At 44.1% G+C, this 26625-nt stretch overlaps 2 protein-coding genes across 2 annotated transcripts in view; one reads left to right on the top strand and one right to left on the bottom strand.

Moving 5' to 3' along the window:
* The first annotated feature begins 784 nt into the window (after positions 1-784).
* FAM217A (family with sequence similarity 217 member A) lies at positions 785-16988 on the top strand. Its single transcript, XM_065886020.1, is given in 11 exon segments — positions 785-792; positions 9197-9301; positions 9548-9600; positions 10079-10183; positions 11951-11955; positions 12312-12396; positions 12565-12578; positions 13211-13285; positions 13383-13450; positions 15775-16719; positions 16721-16988. Coding segments are annotated over 11 exon segments (1731 nt in total).
* Positions 16989-24494: 7506 nt separating this feature from the next.
* Positions 24495-26625, bottom strand: part of PRP4K (pre-mRNA processing factor kinase PRP4K) — a 37751-nt gene continuing 35620 nt past the window's right edge. Inside the window, exon 15 of the mRNA XM_065885360.1 lies at positions 24495-25997. Within this exon, the coding sequence (XP_065741432.1) occupies positions 25794-25997 (204 nt within the window). The 3' untranslated portion in view covers positions 24495-25793. The remainder of the gene's footprint in view (positions 25998-26625) is intronic.

Genomic DNA, 26625 nt, shown 5'->3' on the forward strand with positions numbered 1-26625 from the left:
TGCCCAGCGTCCTGCTCCGAAAGGCATTCACAGTGCTGCAGGCTGAGACCGTGTGTTCAAAAACCACTACTGCACTTTGCCATCCACGCAGGCTCACTGACTTGATTGGCCCAAACACCGACAGTCTCTGGATGACCGAGTCAAGATCTTCGGTGGGTCGCGTGTTCTTTTTCAGCCGTCTGGCAGGGGGAACAAACAGGGAACAATATTACTAGAGGATGAATTAGAATCTTAGTTTCATCTCGCCCCCTATAATTTGATAAAAAGGGATGAAGGGATTGGATTGTTTCATTGGAAAGTGATGTTCTGTATCAGTGATTATTTCCTCGTTTATCATATAGCCTTCATTCTCGTTTAATGTGGTCCTTTATAAAAAGCACACCTGAAAGCTGCCTTAACTGTCCTTGTGACTCTCTGTTTCGATGGCTGCCATATCAGTCACTTGACGAGTTTAATTCCAGTGGCTGTAGGATTGGCGTGGAAGATTTTGCTCTTCTAAATGTCCTCCTTCCTTTTTAACCTCCTTCAAGCATCAGCAGCTAGATAGCCAACCCACCGGACCTCTTAATTCTCAATTTTTTTATTCCAGTAATCCTAATCCAGAGTGTTCACTCTTACAGGAAATACATTAATAGTAATAACCCATTCATGTTTACTGAGCACTTACTATGTGCTTCCAGTGCTTAATGCCCGTAAGCACATGTTGTCCTCAAAAAACAATGCCCAGAATTTAAAATGAGGTAAACTGTTGCTGCTGCCCATTCACAAGTAAGGAGTCCAAGGCATGGAGATGTAAGTAGCTTTTCCAGAGTCAGAGTCCCAGTAAGGGTCAGAGAGTCCCAGCCCCACTGTGTCCCCATGAGCCACCCATCCCTCCCACTGACTTCAACTAACATCTCTGGAAAAAAGGTGAAAAACAGTGGCTTGAGGATGCTGACATTAAACAAAAGCAGATGGATTATGGTAAGGCATCAAAATGTGGAGAAGCACCTGCCCATGAGTTTCTGAGATTGTGGGACATTAGGAAACAATTGCTGGGATCTCTGTCCTGAGCACGGGACATATGCCCCAAAGGCAGGCCCAACTGTGCAGCGGTGCAGTGGTTGCCATGGTGTGACTGGCAAAAGAAAATTTGAGGCCAAGAAGAACATCTCTCTAACCAGGAAAAGGATTCCCTGGGGCTGGAGAGGAGAATCCCAGAGCAGAGAAGGAGTGAGATGCTCCCCTAATTCTAGGTGTAAACCTACACAGCTTAGGTTCACAAGTGGGACAGGCTCAAACCAACATGGTAAAGGCTTTGGGAAGTAAACTGGGAATTTAAGCACCACTAACACAAGATCAAGACAGCTTGTAGTCTCAACCTAAGCAGGTTGATTACTTGCTAAAACAAAACAATCAACATTCTCCAGATAATTCAACAAAACTCAGGGTCCAGGCAACATAATATTCACAGTGTCCATGACACAATCCAAAATTATCAACATACAAAAGACCATGAAAGTGTGAACACTAAGGTGAAAAAAGACAACACATGTCAATCCCGAGATGACCTAGATGTTGGAATTGTCCCACAAAGACTTTAAAGCAGTTCTCATAACTGTGCTCCACAAGGTAAAGAAAAACACACTTGAAATGATTAAAACTACATGAATTCTCATCAGAGAAACAAGCTACAAAAAAAAAAAAAGAACCAAATAAAATATTTAGAACTGAAAATCTGAAATTTAAAACTAATTCTCTAGGGAATCCCACGGTATTCCAGTGGTTAGGGTTCAGCACTTCCACTGTGGTGGCCTGGGTTCGATCCCACAAGCTGCATGATGTGGGAAAAAAAAAAAAATCTCTGGAGGGACTCTAGCGGAATGTAGATGACAAAGGAGTCAAAGAACCTAGAAGATAAATCAACAGAAACTAAGCAGTGTGAAGTACAGAGAGAAAAAAATACTAGGAAAAATAATCAGAGTGACATCAGCAAGATGTTGGAAGTTTCAGGTCCTCATCGCCCAACAGAAACATCAAATTACTACAGAAACCCGTCAGACATCTACAGCAAACAAGTGAATGTCCAATCAAGAAATAAGTTACATTAAAAATGATAGGAGATTTTGTGACATTTTTACTCTTGCCCCACCTACTCCACTGCATGATGTGGTTGGAAGGAATTAGTCTACTTCCCACCTCCTCCTCTTGGGATGGAAGGAACAGACTGGAACTTGTTTGCAACATGCTGGCCTGTCTGAGTTGCCTGAGGGATTGGTTGCTGTCTTGCCTGACTCAAAGTTCAGATGGAAACATTGGCATAGTTTGGGTCCCGGGCTAGAAGCCACAGAAGGCACTGAAACACGTGAAAAGTACAAATTGATTGCACACCCGTGGATGCAGAGAAAGATTACAAGCAGAGGAAGACTACAGCATTTAAGACCCTGAGAAGAAGCTGGACTGAGACTCTTTGGGAAGACATTTAAAAGCAGTTGGGGGGTGGGGGGGCAGGATTAAAAAAAACAAAACCAAAAATTAAACCTATACACAGGCTTAGACAGGAGTCATGCCCAGTTAAACCTGAAAAGGCCTGGGCTGGCCTCAAGACTCGTGGGCCCGCCATTTCAAGGCCTTGCACAGAGGTGTGCAAGCACTGGGAGACGTGGCTGTTCTTTCAAATGCACAGTTTTCAAGAAAAGGTCATAAGGCATGCAAAGAAACAGGGAAATGTGACCCATTCAAAGGAACAAATAGTCCATGAAGAAACACGGGCATGAGACTTACTAGAAAAAGACTTTAAAACAACTGTCAAATATGTTCAAAAGAGCTAAAGGAAAACATGGGCAAAGAGCTAAAGGAAATCAGGAGAACACTGTGTGACATAATATTAACAAAGATGGAAATTATTTTTTTAATTAATTCTGAAGATGAAAATTACAATAACTGAATTGAAAAATTCACTAGAGGGGTTCACCAGCAGACTCAAACAGGAAGAAGAAAGCATCAGCAAACTTAAAGCCATTTGAAATTATTGAGTTTGAGGAGCAAAAAGAAGAAAGAACAAAAGTGAGCAGAGACTAAGGGACTTGTGGGACACCATCAAGTGACCAGTGTGCACACAATGGGAATTCCAGGAGGAGGAGAGACGGTGGGACAGAGCAATATATTTGAAGAAATAATGGCTAAAAACTTAACACAGGTTGAGGAAAGACATGATATACAATGCAAAAAGCTCAATGAACTATAAGCAGGATAAACACAAGGAGACCTACACTGAGACACATTATAATCAAACCTGTCAAAGACAAAGCATGAATCTTGAAAGCAGAAAGAGAAAAGCAACTCATCATACACAAGGGATCCCCAATGAGATGAGCAGATTTCTCAGCAGCCAGAAAGCAATGGAATGATATATTGAAAGTGCTGAAAGAACAAAAACAATTGTCACCTGCTAACTCTACATCTGGCAAATAGTGTTCTTCAAAAATGAGGGAGAAATTTAAGACATTCCTATGCAAAATCTGGGGGAGTTCGTTACCACTAGATGTGCCCTGCAAGAAATGCTGAAGGGAGTCCAAGTTGAAATGAAAGGATGCTAGATAGTAAGTCAAAGCCACATGAAAATATAAAGTTCTCCAGCAAAGGTAAACACATGCACACAAATAAAAAACTATTATTGTAATTTTGCTTTGTAACCTCACTTTTTATTTTCTACAGGATTTAAAAGACAAATGCTTAAGATATAAATCTATGTTAATGGGTATATAATATATAAAGATGTAATCTGTGACATCAATAACAAATGGAGAGGGCTCCCCTGGTGGCGCAGTGGTTGGGAGTCCGCCTGCCGATGCAGGGGACGCGGGTTCGTGCCCCGGTCCGGGAGGATCCCACATGCTGCGGAGCGGCTGGGCCCGTGAGCCGTGGCCGCTGAGCCTGTGCTCTGCAGCAGGAGAGACCACAACAGTGAGAGGCCCGCATACCGCAAAAAATAAAAAATAAAAAAAACAAATGGAGATGCAGAGCTGTAAATCAGTAGTTTTTGTACGCAGTTAAGTTGGTAAAAGTTTAAGACAGATCATCATGATTTTCGGATGTTATCTGTGACCCGCATGGTAACCACAAAGAAAACACCCAAAAAGAAGTGAGGAGGGCAGCAAAATGTGTCAACACAAAAATATCAGCTCAAAGGAAAGTAGTAATGGAGGAAATGAGGGACAAAAAACTGATGTAAGACATACGGGAAACAAGATGGCAAAAGTAAGTGCTGCCCTATTGATAATTAAATGTATTAAACCCTCCAATCAAAAAACACAGATTGACAGAAAGGATTAAAAAATCAGGGTTCAACTGTGTGCTGCCTATAAGAGTCTCACTTTAGATCTAGCGACATGCATAAGTTAAAAGATGAAAAAAAGATATTCCATACAAATAGTAACCAAAAGAGAGGAGGATGGCTCTTATTTTAGACAAAATAGACTCAAAAGCTGTTATAAGATACGGATAATACCATGATAAAAGGGTCAAGACAGCAAGAAGATATAAACATTTACGCACTAATATTAGAACTCCAATATATATAAGGAAACTGACAGAATTGAAGGGAGAAACAGCCTACAATAATAGTAGGAGACTTCAATACCCCACTTTCAATAGTGGATAGAAAACCAGACAGAAGATCAATAAGGAAATAGAGAACTTGGACAACACCATAGATCCCTTGGACCTAACCAATGTGTACAGAACACTCCACCCAACTACAACAGAATACACATTTTTCTCAAGTGCACATGGAACATTAACCAGGAAAGATCATATGTTTGGCCACAGAACAAGTGTTAATTTTTTTTTTTTTTTTTTTTGCGGTACGCGGGCCTCTCACTGCTGTGGCCTCTCCCGCTGTGGAGCACAGGCTCCGGACGCGCAGGCTCCGGACGCGCAGGCTCAGCGGCCATGGCTCACGGGACCAGCAGCTCCGCGGCACGTGGGATCTTCCCGGACCGGGACACGAACCCGTGTCCCCCGCATCGGCAGGCGGACTCTCAACCACTGCACCACCAGGGAAGCCCTAAATTTAAAAAGAGTAAAATCATATATCTTTTTCTAATTACAATGGAATTAAACTAGAAATCAACAGCAGAAGGAAAATTGGAAAATCCACAAATATACGGCAATTAAACAACACACCTTTAAACCACCAATGAGTCAAAGGGGAAATTAGAATATATCGTGAAACAAATGAAATAAAAACACAACATACCAAAACTTGTGGGATAAAGTCAAATCAGTGCTAAGGGGAAATTTTATAGCTGTACGTACTTATGTTTAAAGGAAGAAATCTTGTAGACTAGGTGTAAAGCCGAAGTTCTGCCACTCATATGATATCATCCTAGGTCCTGGTCATGCTTGGGGTGGGCTGGTGCTTCCCAACTCATGCAGCATAAAAGCCCTACAGCTCGGTGGTTGGGTCCCTAAGAATCCCTCTCCAGCCCTGCTAGGTCTCTGCTCACTGACCTGGAATGCGATGGCCCGTGGGGAACCCACGCACCTGCTCCAGTCTCCATGAGTTTTCTCCCAATGAGGGCTCCTGCAGACACGGGGAGGTGTGCAAACGGGACTCACGTGCTTTTATACAGAGCAATGCTTGTCTTCACACTCACCGTATATGCCAAAGACAACATTAAGTCACTTTTTAGCTTTTTAAGGCATAAAGAGGGTTTGTGGTCACCCTATCCATCTCTAAATATGCCTGCATAGGACAAAAGTCAGGCACCTACCTGACAGCTATGGTTGACACTGGAGGCTCCTTTGTGTTTTTATTCCACAAATGGCATCTCTTCCACCCCTGATTTGCATTGTTGTTGACTTTTCTTCTCCACAGGGGCATACTGCTTGGTTTGGGGCTCAGATGAATCTCTCTGGGAAATCGATGTCTTTCTAAGATCCTTTCTAAGCCAGAGAATTCAGAATTCTCACCTACTAGTAGAACAATCATTAATACAATTCAGTGTTCCTTTCCAGCTTTGCACAGCAAGAGTAAGACGCCATTAATTTGAGAAAGACTGTTTGTGCCACTTAACTGCTATTGAGGTCTCTGCCGTTTCTTCATTCCAAAAATATCAGCGAGCAACATTTAGACCGTAGCCTGGTTCTAGACGTCTAATAGACGCACAGCAAGAAATGAGTGAATGAACGAACAAAGCAGGTGTGCTCAGGTGTGCTCGCACCACCACAGGGACTGAAGGTCACTGGTGTAATCTCTGCATGATTCTCAAACGAATGGTAAGTAACTGGACTACGTTTTTTATCTTCAGCGATATTAACCACACTCTGCCACTGCTTCACACTGACCTCAGTTGGCCCCTAACCAAATCGCCCATCCGTAGTGACCCAAAGAGCTTGTGCCAGAATGTAATCCAGTACTCTACTTCCTTCCTTCATTAAAACCATCTTCTCCAAAAAGAAGGAAGGAAGGGAGGGAAGGAGAAAGAGGGAGACAGAGAGAAGGAGATAGGAAGGGAAGGAGGGAGGGAAGGAGGGAAGGAGAAGGGGAGTCAGTTGAACCACGCAGGGTGTTTAGTGACATAGCTGAGTTATCTTGTAGTGTAAGCTTGTTATCTCTTTGCCAACTGGTGACAATTTGAGAAGCGGAAGCCAGTTTGCAGGCTGTGCTATGAGCATCTCTGCAAGCCATTTGGGTGCATAGAAAATAAGCTGTTACACACCTACCGTAGGAAGAGAAGCTGAGCCTCAGAGAGACTCAGGGGGACCCTGCATTGGATTAGGAATTAGATCAGTGCTTGTCCGGCCCCCATTATTTCTCAGGCTGAATCCCTGAAGGTCCCTCCTAGGTAGGATAATTGACAGAGACCTAAGGGACAAAGAATTGGCTCAAGGGACCATAGGTTGGCATTCGGACTAAATGGTTTAATGACTTGATGAATAGATTGATCCTTAGAGGCCAGAAAAACGACTCCAAGTGAGTCAAGAGCAGGCCTGGAATATGGAGCTCCTGCCCAGTGGGTGAAGGCTCAGTGACCACACAGCTGGGCCGCCCAGCAGCTCCCACAGGCTTGCCCGAACAATAGGAAGAGCATAGGGTTTGCTTTGGTTGTCAGAACTTCACGTCTAATGAAATGGACAGCAGTCTACACGGCATGAACACTACCAGCTGCTAAAGATGTATCAATATTCGTGTCTACACTGGGAGGCTAAGAGAACAAACTAAATCAACATTTAACTGGAATATCACTGGGAAATCAAAACCCAATTCTCCAACCTCACATAAACGCTCACTGTATTTCCGATTTTAAAATTGCATTTTAGTTACAAAAATTAAAGACACATGAAAAGATTTCCACTGGAATAAATAAAATCAAACAACTTAAAGAAGTATACATAGTGTAAAAAATGAATGAACAGAAGCCTCAGTTAAATAGAGCCGAGAGACCAGCAGGGGGAGCTCTCACCCCTGCATTCAGAGCTGAGCCCAACCAGAAAGAAGAAAGATTCCCTTCTTTCCTGCTAGGACTCAACCACAGACTCTTTGTTTACTATTTTTGTTGCCCTCCTAACTTCTTTCCCTCTCTATAAGATGTTATCCTTCCCATGCCATGTGGAGACTTGCCGGTGGTTCCCCAAGGTTGCAGACCCCAAATTGCGGTTCTCTTCTGATCCTGAATAAACCCGTCTTTGCTGGAGAAATACCAGGCGGTCCTTTTGGTTCAAGTCAATAGCAAAGGGAACATCTTCCTCCCTCCCATCTCTATCCTTCCTCAGAGGTAGGCACCACCCTGAATTTGCTGTGTCTCCTTCTGGAACTCTTTTCTATGCATTTATATACATATTTGCTTTTACAAATACATAGTCTTCTTTTGGCAAAAATGGAATCATTGTTCCTTATTCTGCAGCTTATTAAAACTCTGTAGTGTGTTTTACAGATATTTTAATGTCAACTTTCTTTTTTTTTTTTTTTTGCGGTACACGGGCCTCTCACTATTGTGGCCTCTCCCGTTGAGGAGCACAGGCTCCGGACGCGCAGGCTCAGCGGCCATGGCTCACGGGACCAGCCGCTCCGCGGCATGTGGGATCTTCCCGGACCGGGGCACGAACCCACGTCTCCTGCATCGGCAGGCGGACTCGCAACCACTGCGCCACCAGAGAAGCCCCCTGCTTCATCTTTTTAACCTTGCCACCAGCATCAGCTTTCTTGGCCGCAGGTTTTTTCTCCTTAGTATCTGGCTTCTCAGCCTTTTCACCCGCCATCTTGCAAGATGGAAAAGAGCCCAGCACAGTTTTAAAGTGACGGGGATACAGCAGTGAACTAGACGCGCAGGGCCCCTGCCCTCATGGAGTCATATTCTGCTGGGAAGAGACAGACAACAAAGAAGCAAACAAGATGGTGAGGAGTGCAGGGAAGAAAGAAAGATGGGGGTTCTGAAATGCAGTAAAGTGCATGGGAAGGGCTTCTTTATTTTTGTGTGTGTGTTTTACCCACATAATTTTATTTCAAATATTTATAAATTTGAAGAGCACTGCTTAAGGGCTTCTTTAAAGTGGAGTCAGGGAAGGCTTTTCTGAGAGGAAAATGGAAATGGGGGACACACTTAGGGGCTGGGGGTGGAGGCGGGAGTCAGAGATCTGAGAAACCCTTGAAATGGTGGTGAGCATCTGGTGCCTCTGCATTTTTCTCCAAGGATCCCTCCCCCCAGATATTAAGAACCAGTGCATTTAGCTGCTTAATGAGGCTTTAGGGGGTTGAGTCCAGAGCTGGGTGTTACACGCACAGAATGCATTAGTACCACCCCCATTTCTGGCTCAAATGTCAGTGCTTTGTCGTATAATCGAATCTGGACTCATGAGGACCCGCCCAGAGGCGGGCTTGCACTCAGCTGGGACACCTTCCTGCTCTCACGTCAGTTATGGGGACACTGCATGTTGGCAGCGTGGACAGCACTGGACACACAGCCCGGCCTGGTGGCGCGGGGGCGGAATCGGGATCAGGGTCGTGGCCCGGCGTAGTCAGGGCCGGGGTCGGGGGCGAGGTTGGGCTCAAGGTCGGGGACAGGGCCGGAGTCTAGGGTCCGGGTACGGCGAGGGGGAGGGGGCGGGGCCAGGGGCGGGGCCGTGGGTGGGGTCGAGGTCGGGGGTCAGGGGGCGGGGTCGCGGCCCCGCCGGCCGCGTTCCGGCCGCGTGCTGCCCTCAGTCCTCTCTGCAGGCGGGCCGAGTCGGAGGCTGTGCACGCGGAGCGGCCGGGGCCTCGGGGCGGCAGCGCCCGCGGAGACGCCGCCGGGGACGAGCCGGTGGCCAGCGGCGCCGAGCGGTAAGAGGCGGCCCGGCCCGCACCTGCCGGACGCCCACCCCCCGGCCCCGCCCCGGGTCCCCGTCACAGAGGCCGGGCCGCGCACTCACCCCGCACACCCCGCGGCGCCGGATCTCCAGCGCCCGCGCGCGCCTCCCTCCCGGTCCTTACGCCCGGGCGTGGCGCAGGTGGATCGGTTCTTACTGATGCAGAGCAAGCATCCCTGAGCTGCGTTCTCTGCGTCTTCAGGACCCACCCTTCCTCTAGGGGACAGACAGTTGTAAACGACTGGAAAGACTCTGAGTACTGCGGTGGCTTCGGTTTGTGGCTTTTTGCAGACACCCATGCCCTAAGCAATGCCTTAATCCGTTTAAGCAACGCCTTAAAGATTGCTTCACTTGTTTTATGACCCTGTGGTTCTCGGAGACTGATGCCTTAAACAGGAGCGGGCCTTTTGGTACCTCTGAGGCATATGGGAGTGTCGGCTGTGCCCGTGTAGCCGTGTGTAAGGTTAATCCTGCTTTCAAACGGAGCAGCTGGCTTAAATCATTAAAGCAGAGTTCATGACCCTGTGTTTTAATTCCAGATAATTCACCATACTTTTGCTAATTTGTGTTTTATCGTCCTGTCTGAAAGTATCTCCCTTCTCACTTCAGACCTTCACTTCCTCCTCTTCCGTCATTTAGAGCTCCCGCCTTGCTTTTTCTGTGCCCCCGTTTTTGTCTGATCGCCTCTGGCTTCCAGTTAATTTCCTGTTGCTACCCCGCTTCACCCCACGCCCTCTCTCCCGCGTTCCAGGCTTTCTCCTGAGCTCCTTTGGATGCGGAGCCCAAGTTCACGCGCTCTTTGAAATCAGCCTCGTGCAGTACCCTCAGCGTGCCTGTCCCACACCTGTGCAAGATTGTGAGGAAACAGAGAAGCGGGACGGGGGGAAGAAATGGTGAGGACAGCGGCCCCAGGCTGCGCGCGTCCGTCTCCCGAGAGGTACGGCAGCTGCCCAGGAAGCAGCGTCGGGGGATACCGAATGGAAATTTTTCTTTTATTTTTATTTTAAAATTTTATCCTATATTGGAGTATAGTTGGTTAACAATGTTGTGTTCGTTTCAGGTTAGTTTCAGCAAAGTGATTCAGTTATACATAAACATCTATTCTTTTTCAAATTCTTTTCCCATTTATGTTATTACTGAGTGTTGAGTAGAGTTCCCTGAAAATTTTTATGTCTTTTAACAAAGGAAAAGCTAACCAGCTTCTTTGTAAATCTCCAAACATTTCTCTTTTTTAAAAAAATTAATTTATTGATTGATTTATTTATTTTTGGCTGCGTTGGGTCTTCGTTGCTGCGCGCGGGCTTTCTCTAGTTATGGCGAGCGGGGGCTGCTCTTCGTTGCGGTGCGCGGGCTTCTCATTGCGGTGGCTTCTCTTGTTGCGGAGCACGAGCTCTAGGCGCTCAGGCTTCAGTAGTTGTGGCACACGGGCTCAGTAGTTGTGGCATACGGGTTCAGTAGTTGTGGCACATGGGCTTAGTTGCTCCGCGGCATGTGGGATCTTCCCGGCCCAGGGCTCGAACCCGTGTCCCCTGCATTGGCAGGTGGATTCTTAATCACTGCGCCACCAGGGAAGTCCTCCAAGCATTTCTAATTGCAGTTGGATTTGGTGAAACATGCCACCTTGAACCGTCGGGCAGTGCTCACCTTTTAAATTTTCTCACACGTGTTTTGTGAAAAATATTGGTAAGGCAGGTGGATATCAAATAGTAGAACCAATGCCCACCCTGTAGGCAGTTTGCAGTCTGGCTGACTTCATGGACTACTGACAGCCTTCCTTACTGGCTGACGAATTTGGTTACTTTTATTCTTTGACCTCACCAGCATGGTTTTCATCACCTCCCCTTTATCATGTTAAGGTAAGGCTATTTCTCTCACAGGTTATTTTGTACCTTAGGGAACCAGGATTACAGAGCTGAGAGAAGCTTGAGAATCTGTCAGGAGGCTTTAAAAATACAAATATCTGGCCTCATCTTACTGAATCAGAATCTGTGCCATTTTCTTCAACTGTTATTTTTAAAGAGCTCCCCTGGTGATTCTCATGCAGAGACTAGATCCAATGCATGTTATCTCAGAGAGCAGAGAATTTTATTAATTTTATTTTTCATGAAAACCTCCAGAGAAAGATAATCTGCAGCCCACATTCCCATGTTCAACCCTCCTTCCTGTCGAGAGATAACTTCCCTGTGGATCAATTAAATCCTCATCCTGTACTTAAGCTTATTTGTCCCTGTTTCTCCTTAGTGCAGAGATAATACCTAGTACTACCTGCTTGGAGTTTGGTTTGCAAAGGATTTTCTCATTTGAGATTAAAAAAAAAAAGAGTTCATCCCTCAAAGATCACTTTTTAAAATTAACTGCTCACCTCTTCAGTTTCCCTTTCCAGGATAAATGATCACATCCCTCTCCTGCACACACCCCACGCTTCTCCCGCATACCACTCGGCACAGTGTCTGGAACATAAACCCTCGATAGATAGTGTACCTATCCTTATTCATTTTTTGCCTTAAAAAATATTTCCTAAGTGTCTCTCAGCATCTGGAGTCTAGAATGAGAGGTGGGCTGGTCAGTGCTGAGTATGTGAGAATCTTGTCCGGTTGACGGAAAGATTTTTATACTCTTTCAGATCTGGTACTCAGATGTATAGAATCTGGTGACTGTGCCATTGTGGACTGGACATTTTAACATATTTTTTAAATCACAAGTTTTGAAAACTGGTGTGCCGTCATTTTAACAAAATGTGAATGAAATCATAAATTCTTATAAAAGCCTTTCATTTCCTAAGAGGTGTTATCCAGCTGACGATAGTTTGATGAGAACATTGCCCACTCCTCACAAATGCTGAGTGTCCTTTACAGGAGGGAGGGGGCCGGTCATGGAACTTTGTGCCTTTTGTTATATTTTAACCAAGGGACTTGTAATATTATGTATTTGAGCTTTTAAATTTTTCTTACATTAAGTTTATCCTAAAACAAATATTGTTTTAGAACTTATCTCACTGGAATTTGGATACAGAAGTACCCATTCCTGAAAATAAAAACCTCCCACCTGGAAGGGATGGTGCCACGGGTGGTAAGAAATCCTCGATGTGTCTATTTATATTTATACTTATAAATATATGAAAATTTATATTCTAATTTATAATATGAACAACGACTCATATTAAAGGGGGGCTCGTTTTGAATATCACCAGTTTTATGTACCTATTAATTGTCTTTTTTTTCATACACATTCTTTCAGACAAAATGAACAAGGTAAGGATAGGTATTTGGTTTTAAGTAATTCACAAAACATTATTTTAACATTACCATGTATGCTCCTTAAATAAAATTTCTTTCCTCAAAGTTAAACTTTAAAATTTTATTTCTATAGAGTTCTTCAAACAAGTCAAAGCCCTTATTTACTATTTTACAAGGCTGCAAATTGGGCATTAAATATCTTACTATATTACTTTTCTTCAACATAACAGTGTTATAAATGGAAATTAACATTGTAGTGAAGATAATGCTTTCCAGTCACTGCCAAAAGGGAAGTGGTCTCAGCCCTTAAGATATCTTGAAGCAGCTGAAATGGTTATATTTTGTTTTGAAGTAGTGAAAAAAAATGAATCTTTCATTTACTTTTTTTGATCAAAAATGAAACAGTTAATAAAATAAAGACAATCTTAATGATAGTCAAGGCTTATTAGTTAACACTGTTTAGTTGATGTTTATAAACAGATTATACTAATTCCTACTGAGGTCAGTAAAAACCGTTTATATGGATATGAGGGAGTATTATAGGACTTTACTATATATTGCTTGGTTAGAACAAGAACTGTACATTCTTAGAACAAGAGTCGGGAACAGAGATGTCATGTGTTTAAAAGTCTTCTGCTGCTTTATAGAACCATTTGGAAATTCCAGTAGAGCAACTCATGCTGGAACTTACTTTGTCAGAGCCTGCTCCCAAAAGAACACAGGTAGGGTTTTATTCATCACACTCTGAAAGTATTATTTTTTTAAAAAAAGACATGCAGTTACTGACTAAAATGTTGTCCATGGTTTTCCTGTTCTTAGAATAGTAAACAAGGGGTATTCCAGTTATGGAGTTATCCTCTCAACAAAGGAAGTGCCACGGAGAACAGGTGAGAGAATATTTATGTTTGTAAACCCCTAAATTACTGAAATAAATCTAAGTACAGATGAGTTAACTGCTCAGCTGAAGTACGAGGCCAGAAAACAAACAGAAGAAAAAAAGTATTGTGTGCAAGTAGTTATAGCGGAAGTTATAGCGACGCTCCCTAAGATAGGACATGGCTGGCAGACAGCACAGTATGTGGTGAAGAGGTGACTGGGCCTTTACCGGGAGGGTCTAGATGGAGAGAGTTTGGACTTCCCGTTCGAGTGAAAAGGAACCGTAATAGGAAAGTAATAATTCACGTGCCAGGAATGATTTTCGTTCCTTACGCGTATTAACTCATTTAACCCTCAGGACAGTCCTGCAAGGGAGGTGCTGTTGTCATTGTCCCTGTTTTACGGGTGAGGACATGGAAGCAGGTGACAGGTACCAGATGGTTGAACCAGAATGTGAAGGCTTGGTTCATGCTCTCACACCCCCTTCCCTGCTTCAGTCCCTTCCTGGGATTTGAATTCTTACTTTTTGCTTCTTAAACTTTGGTGTGCGTGAGAACCAGCTAGAAGCCTTCTTCAAAATGAAGGTTACTGTAATTGGGAAATTAACATGTATCGAGCACCGCCGAAATTAACATGTATCGAGCACCGCCGGGTGTTGCTTTTACATAGCGTATTATTTAAAGGGGATGCTGAGTTGCGTTCCTCTCTTTTGTCGACACAGTTTTAACAACTGTGTGGTTGGGTCCCTTGACAGCCGCTGGCTCTTCGGCTGAGGATTCTCCCCTGTGTGGCTCGGGACACAGCTCACCTAGCGCTAACATTGAGGGGAGAACCAAGAGGCGCGAAGGGGATTGTAGTGACTCATGTCCTGGGGATGCGGGAGGTGATGGGGGGAGGAAGCCTGCTTTAAGAGAAGGAACTCAAAGGAAGAGGTCAAGTGACGTGAGAGGACGTAAATGAGTCGGCAGAGCGCAGGGGTTGGAGACGTGAACGTGGGACCCAATGCCAGGGTTTAATCCCAGCTCCACCACCTATGAGATGAGCGACCTCAGCCAGTCTGGGCCTCAGTTCCCTCATCTGTCAAAGGTAGAGAATGAAGCTGCCGACCTCATGGGGCTGTCGTGAGGACGAAACAGAATCACGCGTTTGGTGGGTGTTCGTGATTGATACTGGGGAGGCCTGGTGATGGTGCAGAGTTGGAAGCTTGCGGTCAGTGAGACACTTTACTACTGAGATGTTTCTCCTCAATATGCTGTCAACAAGGAAAGAATAAAAGTCACCATAGCTTTCATTTAGTGTTTAACAATTTGCAAAGTACATTCATATAATAGACCACCTCCAGGGTGGGTATTCTAATTTCCATTTTGCCCCTTGGTGGCAAAGCGGTTCAAGCTTAGGTCTTCCGCATCCAGATGCCATGCTTTTTTTGTTTTTAACTGTACTACATGGATTGTGTCTGTTATCAGTTATAGATTTAAGGTGATTTTCCTGTGATTTTTCAGAGGCAAGTCAGTAAAGCTGGAGTATTTATTAGCTAAGTAAAAATTTTTGTATTATTTTCCGTACTTTTCAAAATCCTTCAAGACTGCTTTGTTGTCTTTAGTGTAAATTGGCTTTAAAAGCAGCAGGAAGATAATGGGGCTATAAATATGTCAATTAACGCATCAGATCTTTCCGTGGCAGTATTTCTAGTAAGCACTAACTGTAAACTCAGTATTCTGTGGCCGGGCTTTCTTGCAGTTTTCATTTGATCCTAAACTAAAAGATGAACATTACAATAGACTCTATCTGGGATAATTTTTGTTTGATAGACATTGTTTTGCTTCCTTTGTTGTTAGAATACGTTTTAAAAAACCACAGTGGCTAAAGTAGAAGCCCTTCTTAAGTAACCTAACTACATTCTTTGAGTTTCCTTTTATCTAATTCTGGGTAAATAATCATTTCACTATAATTTCAATTTGAGTTGGATAGCCTCCTTTTCAGGCATCGTAGTTGAACGTACAATATATCATAGGCAAATAGCTGTAATTAGACACTTTCAGCCTAGTGGCCATTCATAGCCAGTTAGCCATTTGTAGGTATAATGATCTAGTCACCTGTGCATGTACAAAGGGATGCCCAGTTACTGTTTTAATCTGTACTTTAAAAAATGTATATAGCTGTATATAATTAGAGCATGTTTGAAAATTAACATGTTTCTGTTACAGATAGATACACATATGCCATTGGGAACCAAACATTAGCTAGTCTTCGATAAGGTTTCTTATTCATTATCATTTTAATAGCATTTTAATTCTAGGCAACCAACCATTCATTAAATAAATCATTTTTTAAGGGATTTCAAAAAACCTTCAGTGGAAACTGGCTGTAATGTGACCAGTAATCACATAAGGCTCTTCGCTGTGAACCACTCACTAACAAGTGCTTCAGTGGACAAGCCAGTTGGCTCCTACCCTGCCCTGCAGACGCCATTAAGTCACTGCTGGCCTTATGCTGATGGAGACTTTTTTAAGGACAGAAATGAGCCTCATATTAATTTATGCTCAACTCTAGGAAACAACAGTGGCGAACTTTTAACTGCGCCAAATTGGAATCTGAAGTATGGAAACAGCAGTGTGGAAGAAAATTTAACAGATGAAAGTGATCTATCAGAAAATGAAAAAGCAAATGATACTTTACTCAGCTATTTTAAAAAGATGGACCTGAACCTAAAGCCAGAAACAATAGAAAATGTTGAAGACTCTTTCACAGAAGAACCAAGTGAAGTATTTCCATATCCTGATTTTCTTCCCCCTCCTTTCAATACCCTGGACTTGCACAAATTAGCCATCTCAAAATCTGAAAATTGGAAAATGACAACGGAGCCTCTAGACAGCTCTCTGGAACATTTGGCAGCTCGTTTACGGGACTTAAAGAGATTGCAGCGCATGACTATTCAAAGAGAACGGCCGAGACTGCAGACCTCCTTCCGTGCTCCCTTAGCCACCGAACAGCCCTCTTCCTCCAAAGCCGTACCCAGAATGAGACAGCCCAAACCTTCCGACTCCGTGGGTCTTCAGACAACTTGTGTAGAGAAAAGTCACGAGGAAAGGAAAACCAATTCTGGTTCTTGCAAGCTTGAATACAATGCTCCCAAGTGGAATTGCAGCCGTGCTGGGAAGTACAAGTGGAATTCTAGACCAGCTCTGAAAACCTCACCCACCACAAAACAGGTGATTGCAGCTTACGACGACTTTAAGAACCCCAAGGTCTCCATTTTAAACCCGTGCCGAGAACTCAGCCAAGCCTGCTCCTGCCGAGACAGCTCGGGTGCTGGTTAAAATGGTCTCAACCAGATGTCTGCCACTAAAGTCTCCTACACCAGTTTCACCTACACCTCTGTCTTTTCCTGAAAATCAGAGGGAAGAAATTAAGGCACCACCAAGGACCAGAAAGAAACTTTACCGAAAAGACATGGTACTGAACAGACCATTCTGTATTCAGAAGCTAAACTGTTAATCACCTTCGTTGATAGCTAAGGATAAGTGCTCACCCATCGACCAAAAATAACTTTTCTTTCCTGCATCTCAACGTGAGCAGGTCTATTCCAAGAAGCCTGGCAAAAATATGGTTCCTCATCCCGAGGTACAGGTATTACACACACACACACACAATTCCTGAATGTGCTGTGGAGTGGAACTTTGTGACAGTCGCAGCTGAGATGTCTACATATAAACCAAGGGCTTCCCTGATGACGTATTTGAGTCTCTTACATGTTATGTTTCAAAGGAATGTTTCACTTGGAAAACCATTCTGTTCAGGGTGGTTCTTGTTGTGATTGTTTCCCAGTGTGATTCCATCATCAATAAATGGCTGATAGATTTATCGCTGGTACAATTATTCTTTTATTCTGTTCTATTAAACAATCATGAGAGTCAGTGATTTTTCTTCTTTTTTGAATTGAAGTAGAGTTGATTTACCGTGTTGTGTTAGTCTCAGGTACACAGGAAAGTGACTCAGTTATACATATATATGTATATATTTTTTCAGATTCTTTTCCATTATTACAAGATATTGAATATAGTTCCCTGTGCTATACATTAGGTCTTTGTTGTGTATCTGTTTTGTATATAGTAGTGTGTATCTGTTAATCCCAAACTCCTAATTTATCCCTTCCCCTTTGGTAAACCATAAATTTGTTTTCTGTGTCTGCGAGTCTGTTTATGTTTTGCAAATAAGTTCGTTTGCGTCATTTTTTAAGATTCCACATATAAGCAACATCATGTAGTATTTGTCTCTCTCAGTGATTTTTTTTTTCCTCCACTGGTACCCTTTGCTTCTTTCCCTTCCCATCTCGACAAATCTCCTTTGTCTGTCATTTTGACCTAAACTTTGGGTATTTGCTTGGCCATTAAAAGCTAAAGAAGTTGCTATTTTGTTAAATTAACATACAAGATCCTCTAGGTCCTCCCATGAATCCTTAGAAACTTTCCCTTCCCCAGGCCCTTTGTCATATACAGGAAAGCAAGATCATTTCTCTTTGGGGCCTAGCTACAGGTTCAGGCTTGAAACAACCCACTTCCCTCAGATCTCAATTGTTTTAGGATATTGAAGAAAAATGGGAGAAGGCCACTGTCCACAGAGCAGCCCAAATCTCTCAGTTCATGGGATTTTCCCCCAAGGCTCTTTGTTGCTGGAAGTGTTAACCTTGGTTAGATAAAGCTCAGACAGCCAGAGCTTACCTCATTAACCGGTGAGAAAGGGAAACTATGACACTTCACTGTACTTAAGAGTCAGGGAAACAAAAAAGGAGAGTCCTGGTTTCTCCCGGAGGCCTACGGAAACAGAATCTTTGGGAGTCGGGCCCAGGGATCCACTCTGCAGAAGAAGGCATCCCAGGTGATCCTACTGCAGGTGGTTCTTGGAACAACATATTTGAAAAACACTGTAAAGGGGAAAACCCGGTGTGACACGCGTGGATCAGAGTTTGGATACTTCGGGGGGTAGTGGGCTTTGGTTTCGGTGGATGGTGAGTGAGTTCAAATTAGTTTTCATTTAACGTTGAAACACACACACACATGATTAAAACCTCAAACATTACCAAAAGGGAAAGGCTTCTTCCCACCCCCAAACTCCTCCCCGGCACTAAGGCAGTCAGTATTAAGCTTCTGTGTATCATCCCCCTAAATAAGATGGAATATTCGGGTTAGGGATGGGTGAGATGATTGAAGGGACAATTGAAATAAATGTCGAAGAGGCAACTTGTTTGCAACAAGAGGTAGCTTGTTTCCTCTGTTCTATCGTCAGGAAAAGAACAAGAGGCTCAAATAGTATTTGGAGGCAGGGCTCAGAGTATACTTAGCTCTTAGGTTAATTTCAAAGAACGTTCTGGAACCTCATCAACAGCAGTAACAAATAAACTTAGTTGTTCAGGATCCCTTATTATAATAGACTTTTACCCAAATCCCATAGAATTAGTGTCTTTAGCCAAATGGCGTAACATCCCATTCACAGACTGTAATACAGACATGGACTTGTACTTTCACTCAGTTCCAACCTGCAATGACCTTCCTCGTTTCGTCCACCAGCTCTCTTTACTCCTGCCTACAATTCTGAGTCCTGAACCTTACGTACCAGCCCTTTGTATCCATTCTCATTTTCTTCTTTCTTTACGTGTTTCGATTTTTAGCCCCTCACCTGTAGAGCTGGAATGAGCTAGTTTTTCCTTGTAAACCCTTCAGGAAGGGACATGCATTTTGTCCACTGCTGCAGCCCGGTCACTGCTTGGCAGGTGGTAGACATCCTTTAAGGCGTTTGACTGGAGTGGACTTCACCCGTCACAGAGGGCTGTGACGTTCGCAAAGCAGCTTCGAGCACTGGCTCCCAGGCTCCGCCGCCACTAACAGCCCCAACTCCCCAGGCAGATTCCCTAACCTCTCTGTTCTTCACTTACCCAATTTGTAAAGCGAGTAGGATACCTTTTATCTCATATAATCACGTGAGATCAAGTCAATGAAGTGCCTGGCAAACTCAGGCACGTCATCAGGGAGAGTAGGAAGGGCGCAGGAGGGCAGAGCGGTTGGTGGGCTGCCCCGGCACTGGACCGTCACCGGATTGACAAGCTCACGATAGACCGTCAGCGTCCCACTTCTCGGGAGGCACGTGCCGGGCACTGGGGACCTGGTATGGAGTGAGGCACATACACCCTGGCTTCCGGAAAGACCAGCAGTGGGACCGGGCGTGGGGGGGGGGAGGGCGGGAAGCAGGAGGCGTGCGCGGAGTGTCTGCCGGGGGCTCCACGAGAATGCCGCGCTGAAGGATTTCGTCTCTTGGAGTGAGGGGTGCGGGAACACTGATTCTGGGCTTTGATGTCTTAGGGGTAGGTAATGGCAAATTTCTCATTGGGAACATAACCAGACTGTTTTATTTAGGATGCCATTGGACCTAAAAAAATAAAAGAAAGTAACAACTGAAACACCTACCAGATAGCTTTCAGTTAAGAGTCCCAAATGGCTCTAAATGTAGTTATGTAAACGCTGTTAGCAGCACTGCTAAGACTTCAATTATGAGGCAAAGGGACTAGTAATTATGTAACATGTCTGGAGCACTTGGTTAAAACAGAGTTGCTGGGATTCTCTTTCCGGTGTTTAAACCCAGGCCCCAGAACGAGGCACCGCGTCCAACGATGGGGGAAAACAGGCAACAGATACAGACCGGTGAGGAGAAAAACTCACCACGGGGGGCGGGTTGATGTGCAGTTATCAACAAATTCAAGACATTTTGCTACTTCCCAGACCTGCTGGAAGTCAACTTCTACCACTGTTTTTGCAGAAACATTTGGCAAAGTTTGCAACAGACACGTACAAAGTAATCCTGCTCAGGAAATTCTAGTTAACTCTGGCTTGCCGGCTTGCTCGTGGATCCCACGTTTAGCCTCCGGCACTGACACTTCTTCTTGGCTCCTTTCCGGGTCTTAACTGAGGTAGAGTCTGAGTTTCTCATCCGGAGAAGAAAGCCCGTGCTGAAAGTTGCCATCAACCTAAATCCACCCTGCATACTACTTCCCCTAAATAAAAACAGGATCTCATGACCCCTGCCCATCACTTTGGATAGATGACTACGTAGACCTTAGTCTTGTACCAGGCCGAACAGGAAACACGCCCGGGGCTTTGACACGAAGGCTCTCCAGAGCCGCTGCCACTCAGCCCGTCGCTCCAACCACCACGACCTGACCAGACGGCCTGGCCAGCCACCGCTGGCAGGGGCTCCAGCTGGGTCGGACGTGCTCTACAAAGCCAGTCTGGGCCTCTGCCCTCCGCCCTCCGGTCCTGTTCTGCGTGTGCTGAAGGTTCGCATGACCTCCCTGTTCCTCTTAAGCATTTCATCACTGTTCTGTTTAAAGCTGAAGACAGTTCCTTAGGAGAAAATAAAGAATGGGCAGAAGCGGACAGGGGTCCAATACTCGTCAGGCTTCCCTGCCTGCAATGAACTGACTGATTTAAGTCATTGCGGGAAGGGGTCATCCCGTTACGCATCGTTTCTCTCCCTAGGAAAAGGGAAGCAAGCATGTGTGGCGGGAACGAGAACACAGCACCCTCTGGCGTGTGTTCCGCGCTCCGCGGCTTGCAGGCTGTCTCCGGGCTGCAGGCTCCGAGCGCAGGTCCGCTCCCTCGGCGGGACCTCCTCCCCACCCTCCCCTGCGTGAGACTCACAAAGCCTGCTGGACGTCTTCCGACAACTTTCCCTAACGTGGCGGTTCCCGGTCATATCTGAGCACAAAACACTTCGCAAAGCACATCTATGATCATAGATCATGTAAGAAAGAGTGCTTCTGACCTAAAGCTAAATGCAAGATACCAAACTCGAGCAATGAAAACTCAGGAGGCAGTATGGTAACAAGAGGCACATTTTATTACATTTTCCTAATAAGTCAACTGGGAACATTGCTGCTGAAATGCAACTTACAATTCAAATGACACTGGGAATAATTAGGGTACATGTCAAGTATTTTCAGAGATGAGCTTCCATATCTTGATCACTAAATGGAAAGATTCTTCAGAAGAACAGTCCCTTACCCTACACACAGGGGAAGAAAAATTAAAGATACCATGATGATATCTATCAAAATAACTGGAACGCATTTTAAAAGTCAATTTAGTGTACACGAGTTGACGTGTAAAACACATGAATTTGTAGTGAACATTTCTATAAGGACATTTCGTCTCAGAAAAGAATGATAAAATTCACGTTAAATATACGCCTGAACTAGGATTCTATGAAAAAGAAAACACTTTATTTTGTGAGGCCCAGTTTCTGACAATGTCATGATAACTGACACAAGGTAACTGCGCATGTGATACCTGGCTTCTTTCCTATCTCGACATTTAAAAGGGGATTCCCTCAACTGCTCGGCCTAAATCTGAAGACATGTGATGCCCGTTTCAGAGATTCTCCTTCTCCCCCGGCCAGCTACAGAAGTCCAGGTGAAGGGGAGGGGGAAGAATGCAAAAAGGGACAAACCTGAGAACTTTGCACCTCACTGCCTCCACCACATACCCAAAACACTGTGACTGTAAAAATGTCCTGAGTATTTGTTTTAGTCAGGAAAAGAAAGTGGTAATTATAATGGCAAAAAACAGTTTTTTTTAAACACAAAATTATTTTGAGAAAAAGTAGAATGGAATGAAGCAGGCACTGGGGAATCAAGAAACAGGACGCTATTAATAAGGACTTGAAGGTGAGGGTGAATACAAATGCTGGGAGGGTCTTAAAATTTATGACAAGACACTCCCTTCAAAACCCTGACATTGCAGCCTCATTTCTGATGGTAACCTTCGAGAACAGGTCTACCCAGAGCACGGTGTCTAAAATGTGTACGCTCAACTATCCCCCCAACTACAGAGAGAACGATGCCATCTCTGTGGGTTACGTCCCAGGACTTCTGGACCCTGAAGTCTCACAATCACTTGGCATCATTTTTGCCATAAAGTGAAATACAGCAAGACCTTCGTGAGAGGAACTACACAGCAGCTGACCGCGCGTCTGCAGAGGACGGTCCATGCCCTGGGCCCACCCAGCAGAGGGCTTGCGGAGCTCCACGTCTCTCTGCCTCAGAACATTACAGACTCCAATACAATTACGCGTGTGTGGACAGACACTGCTTACAGGGCTCCTTTCAAGTAGATAAATCAAGGAATGCTGAGTTCGGGAACTTCAAAGATCTACGGACCGTGCCCTCGCCATCTCCCTTAGGAAGGAACGCTGGCAGCGCTCTGGGTATCTGGTCTACTTCAAGACCGCGCCTGGAGCACCGGCTGAACACAGACACCGCGGGTGAGCTGGAGAAGAGGGCGCCCCGGGCGCTGAGCAGCGCTCTCGGGCTCCTTCCGACCATCTGCACCAGCCAAGGAGACGTGGCACCGCACGGGGGCGGCTGCCTTCAGACCGAGGCTCTTCCGCCGGCTACTGTCTGTCTAATCCTCAGGGACCAATTTTGACAACCACGTGTGACGTGGAACCTCACCACCCACACGGCCGACAGCACCAGATCTGAGCACCATTCTCATCCTGGGGGGGGGGGGGGGGAAGCGGGGGAGAGGCAGGACGCGTGATAAAGCGAAAACTTCACAGTGAGCACAGGGGCGCCGCTCTAAGCCCCCAACAGTAATGCACGCCAAATCATAATGCTGAAAACTAAAAAGCTAGACAGAAATTGAGTGGAGGATTCTTTTGTACTCTTTTATAGCACAGAAACCCCCCAACAGTAATGCACGCCAAATCATAATGCTGAAAACTAAAAAGCTAGACAGAAATTGAGTGGAGGATTCTTTTGTACTCTTTTATAGCACAGAAACCTTAGCTCATGTCTTCTGGTGTCATCATCTTCCACCGAGCTGCGCCTAAAACACAAAGAACAAGGAACAAGCAACTTTGTTTTTTAAAGAACACGCAACAGTTTTGAAGGCATAAGATGAACTGTCTCTACGCGGAAGTTAACTTACTTAAATAAGTATATAAAATGAAGCCATGAAAATCACCAGAAACATACGGACGCTAACTATCAATATTCTGAGTGAAAATGACCGGGAGAGGCCTGACCATGCAGCACTGTCACCAAGGTGAACAGCGGTGGGCAAGTCACCACCCGTTCATTCAGGTAGGAAAGCTGCACCTGTGGCGCCTTGTGTACAAGGCGTCGCCACCTGAGGATGAGAACCACCTGGCGTTTATGTCAGTTTACGTCTGAACCACGAGGAGACGGGGGTACAGAGTCAAAGCTGGCCTATCGTATCACCTATCACCTTCCTGGCTGTAGTGCATTTCATGCCTTTAAATGGAGGACAACCCACCAGAAGAATGCTGCTACTCTGATTTCCACTCTTGGATGCACCAAAATGTGCATGCTTGTTGTAATTAGGTGCCTGGGTGAATAAAAAAATCCCATTTACAATTTAAAAATATTATTTAAACCCCTAAAATCTGATGATTTTCCACATTCCTCAGGGAGACAAGCATTAATTTTACCACCCAAACAGAAAAGATTACATACATTTCTGAAAATTCTCTGCTATCATGTTAAAAAATACTAATTTCTTCGTGCTGCAAAACCAAACCGATTTACATGATTTTGTTTTAAATTGTTGCTAAATGTTTATCTACACATGCTGTCAGAAATAACCTTGTTAGGAAGGTGAAGCTGGTGTCTCAGCAAATCAGACCCCTTGGAGAAGGCGGTGAGTGGCCTGTGCCCCGTTTTCCTTTTTCTCTTTCCGCACCATCAGAAGGAAAAGTGAGAAAATAGCAGAAACATTAGTTAAATCCTGAATTATACCCCATAACCTACAGGAATTACCTCACTACACTGAAAGCTGACAATACTGGTAGAATTTTTTGATGAAATAATTAGGACCCTAGTTATTAATAAAATGATAACCTTCTGGCTAGGTTTACCCCTTTAACAAATAATTCTTTCAGTTAAAGACTTAAAGGAAGAAACGCAAGGTTGCTTTTAACTCTACATCGTTTACCTGACTTACCAGCACTGAAGACAACAACTTTTAAAAATGGCTACAAATGCCTTGTTCACAAAAGACTTTATTACCTAGTGATGCACACTGAGAGCGTACAGAGATCTGCGTGGCCCGCCGCCACACGCAGCAGAACAACCTTCACTGTACAGGGAGTGAGCGTCAGCTGTTTATGCAATAGACACACCTTAACGCCACATCCTTAAAGGAAAGCTTCACTTACAAAAGGAAGAAAAGGTAAAGAAGCAATTACCGCTTTTAAAAAGCAGCTGCTTTGTTCAAGAGTGGAAGGTTTATGCCTGTATTGAAAGACAACATGATCACAAATAATGAAAACAATGAACAAACGAAAAACACTTTTACCATAAAGCAGTACACTTTCAAAATGACATACAAATAGTTAAAAACTTCATTATGTTGTCTATCTCACTTTTAAATATGAGGACTTCCAGAATCAGGCCTCAACATTTGTTATTAGTAAATGAAAACTACGCATTGTTTCTATGTCACTAGGAACTGTATTTAAACAAAATGTATATAAAGTCTATAGCAAGTTGATTTAAAAAAAATTAAAGTTAATAAGAAACAGTACACTGAAGGCGCTCTATCCATCAAGCGCATACTCTTCAAATTTCAAATGTGATGAACAGAACAGAAATTGTAACTATGCCACAGTTGCAATGCCAAAAAATAAAACGAGATCAGTTATCACACATGCAGGGAATTCCGCCACAAAGCTAATGTCCCTCATTTGTCAATTGTTCCAATAAAATAACATCTTAAAACACCAGTGATGTTGATGGTTTAGCTTACCTTCAGTGTACTGAATGCTGTACACAACCTGCTTTAAAAGAGGAGGCCATCCCTGCAGGCAGGCTCAAGAAGGAACAGGCCCCTTCGGCACTGACTACCCAGGGCATGCTGCTGTGGCCTGCACACACACACCTAGGAAAACGTGAATATAAACAGCATTTACGCTGGCCTTTTTACCTGGAGACCAAAACGAAGCCAAGTTTGCTAAAAATAAATCAACCACCCAGTATTACTGCTCATTTTATAACAGATGCTTTTGTCTTTTACGTGAACTGCAACCACTTACATTAGCATCGTAATTCTGTGCAGTCTTGGCAACTGAAACATTTCTACAGTGAAATTTCACATACGACACAGAACAGATTAACTAACATTTCTAAAAGAAATATCACCCTTGGTGTTAATTCAAATATATCATGCTTCCTCAAATTTGCAGGAGAAATATTTATAAGTTTATATACATTAATGAACTGCTGTGAAATTTCTTCAGTCTTTGTATTTAATTACTCAAACCCTTGGAGCTTCTTCATCTCGCTTAAATCTTCTCCTGGATGAAGGCATGCTGTAGGGCCTGGTTGATGCTAATCCGTTTAGCTGGGTCCAACATTAGGATCTGGTCCAACAAGTCCTTCAGCTGGTGCACTTTTTTACGTTGGTCTTCAGGAAGTCGCTGGCACCCAATCAAGTCAGCCAACAGGTCCTTAGTTGGATTAATGGTGCTCATGACAGTAACTTTCTCCTACAAATAATTTTTTAAATGTGTATCTCTAAATAAATTACTAAACATATATAACCTAAAAAACTTGAATGAGAAAGGGTCAACCCCAAGTTAGCTATGATAGTTTAAACATCATTCTGTAGTTTAATTTTATGAACAGATCAGAATGACAACAGAAAGGAATTCTGAGAATTCAAAAACATAGTTAAGTGATTAAGGTCAGGATGGGGTGTGAACAAAGGCATGGAGGTCTGGAACAAGCAGCATGCCCGCTGGCCTACTGCCAGGTGTGGGATGGTGGGGTCCATGGAGTCGTGAGGAGGGGGAACCGCTGAGGACGGCAGTCTTTCTGAGGAGTTAAATACATTATCTTATAGGTAAGAGGGCGCCAAGAAAGAATTTTTAAGCAGGGAGAGTAACACGATCGGATTTGTTTTCAAAAAGATCACTGGCAGCAGTATGGAAGCAGGAGGGGAAGCCAGACCAAGAAAGGGACCCAAGGAGAGAGAAAAGGGCCTAAATACGATAAAAATAAACTCGTTCTACTAGGCAGACATTTTAAAATCTTTTCCATGGCCTGACGTGTCTTATTCAGGAACTGGCCGACTGCAACAGGAATTATTTTTATTGTTTTAAAATACTCGCATCT

The sequence above is a fragment of the Phocoena phocoena genome, chromosome 10 (assembly GCF_963924675.1).
Source record: "Phocoena phocoena chromosome 10, mPhoPho1.1, whole genome shotgun sequence".
NCBI lineage: Eukaryota > Metazoa > Chordata > Mammalia > Artiodactyla > Phocoenidae > Phocoena > Phocoena phocoena.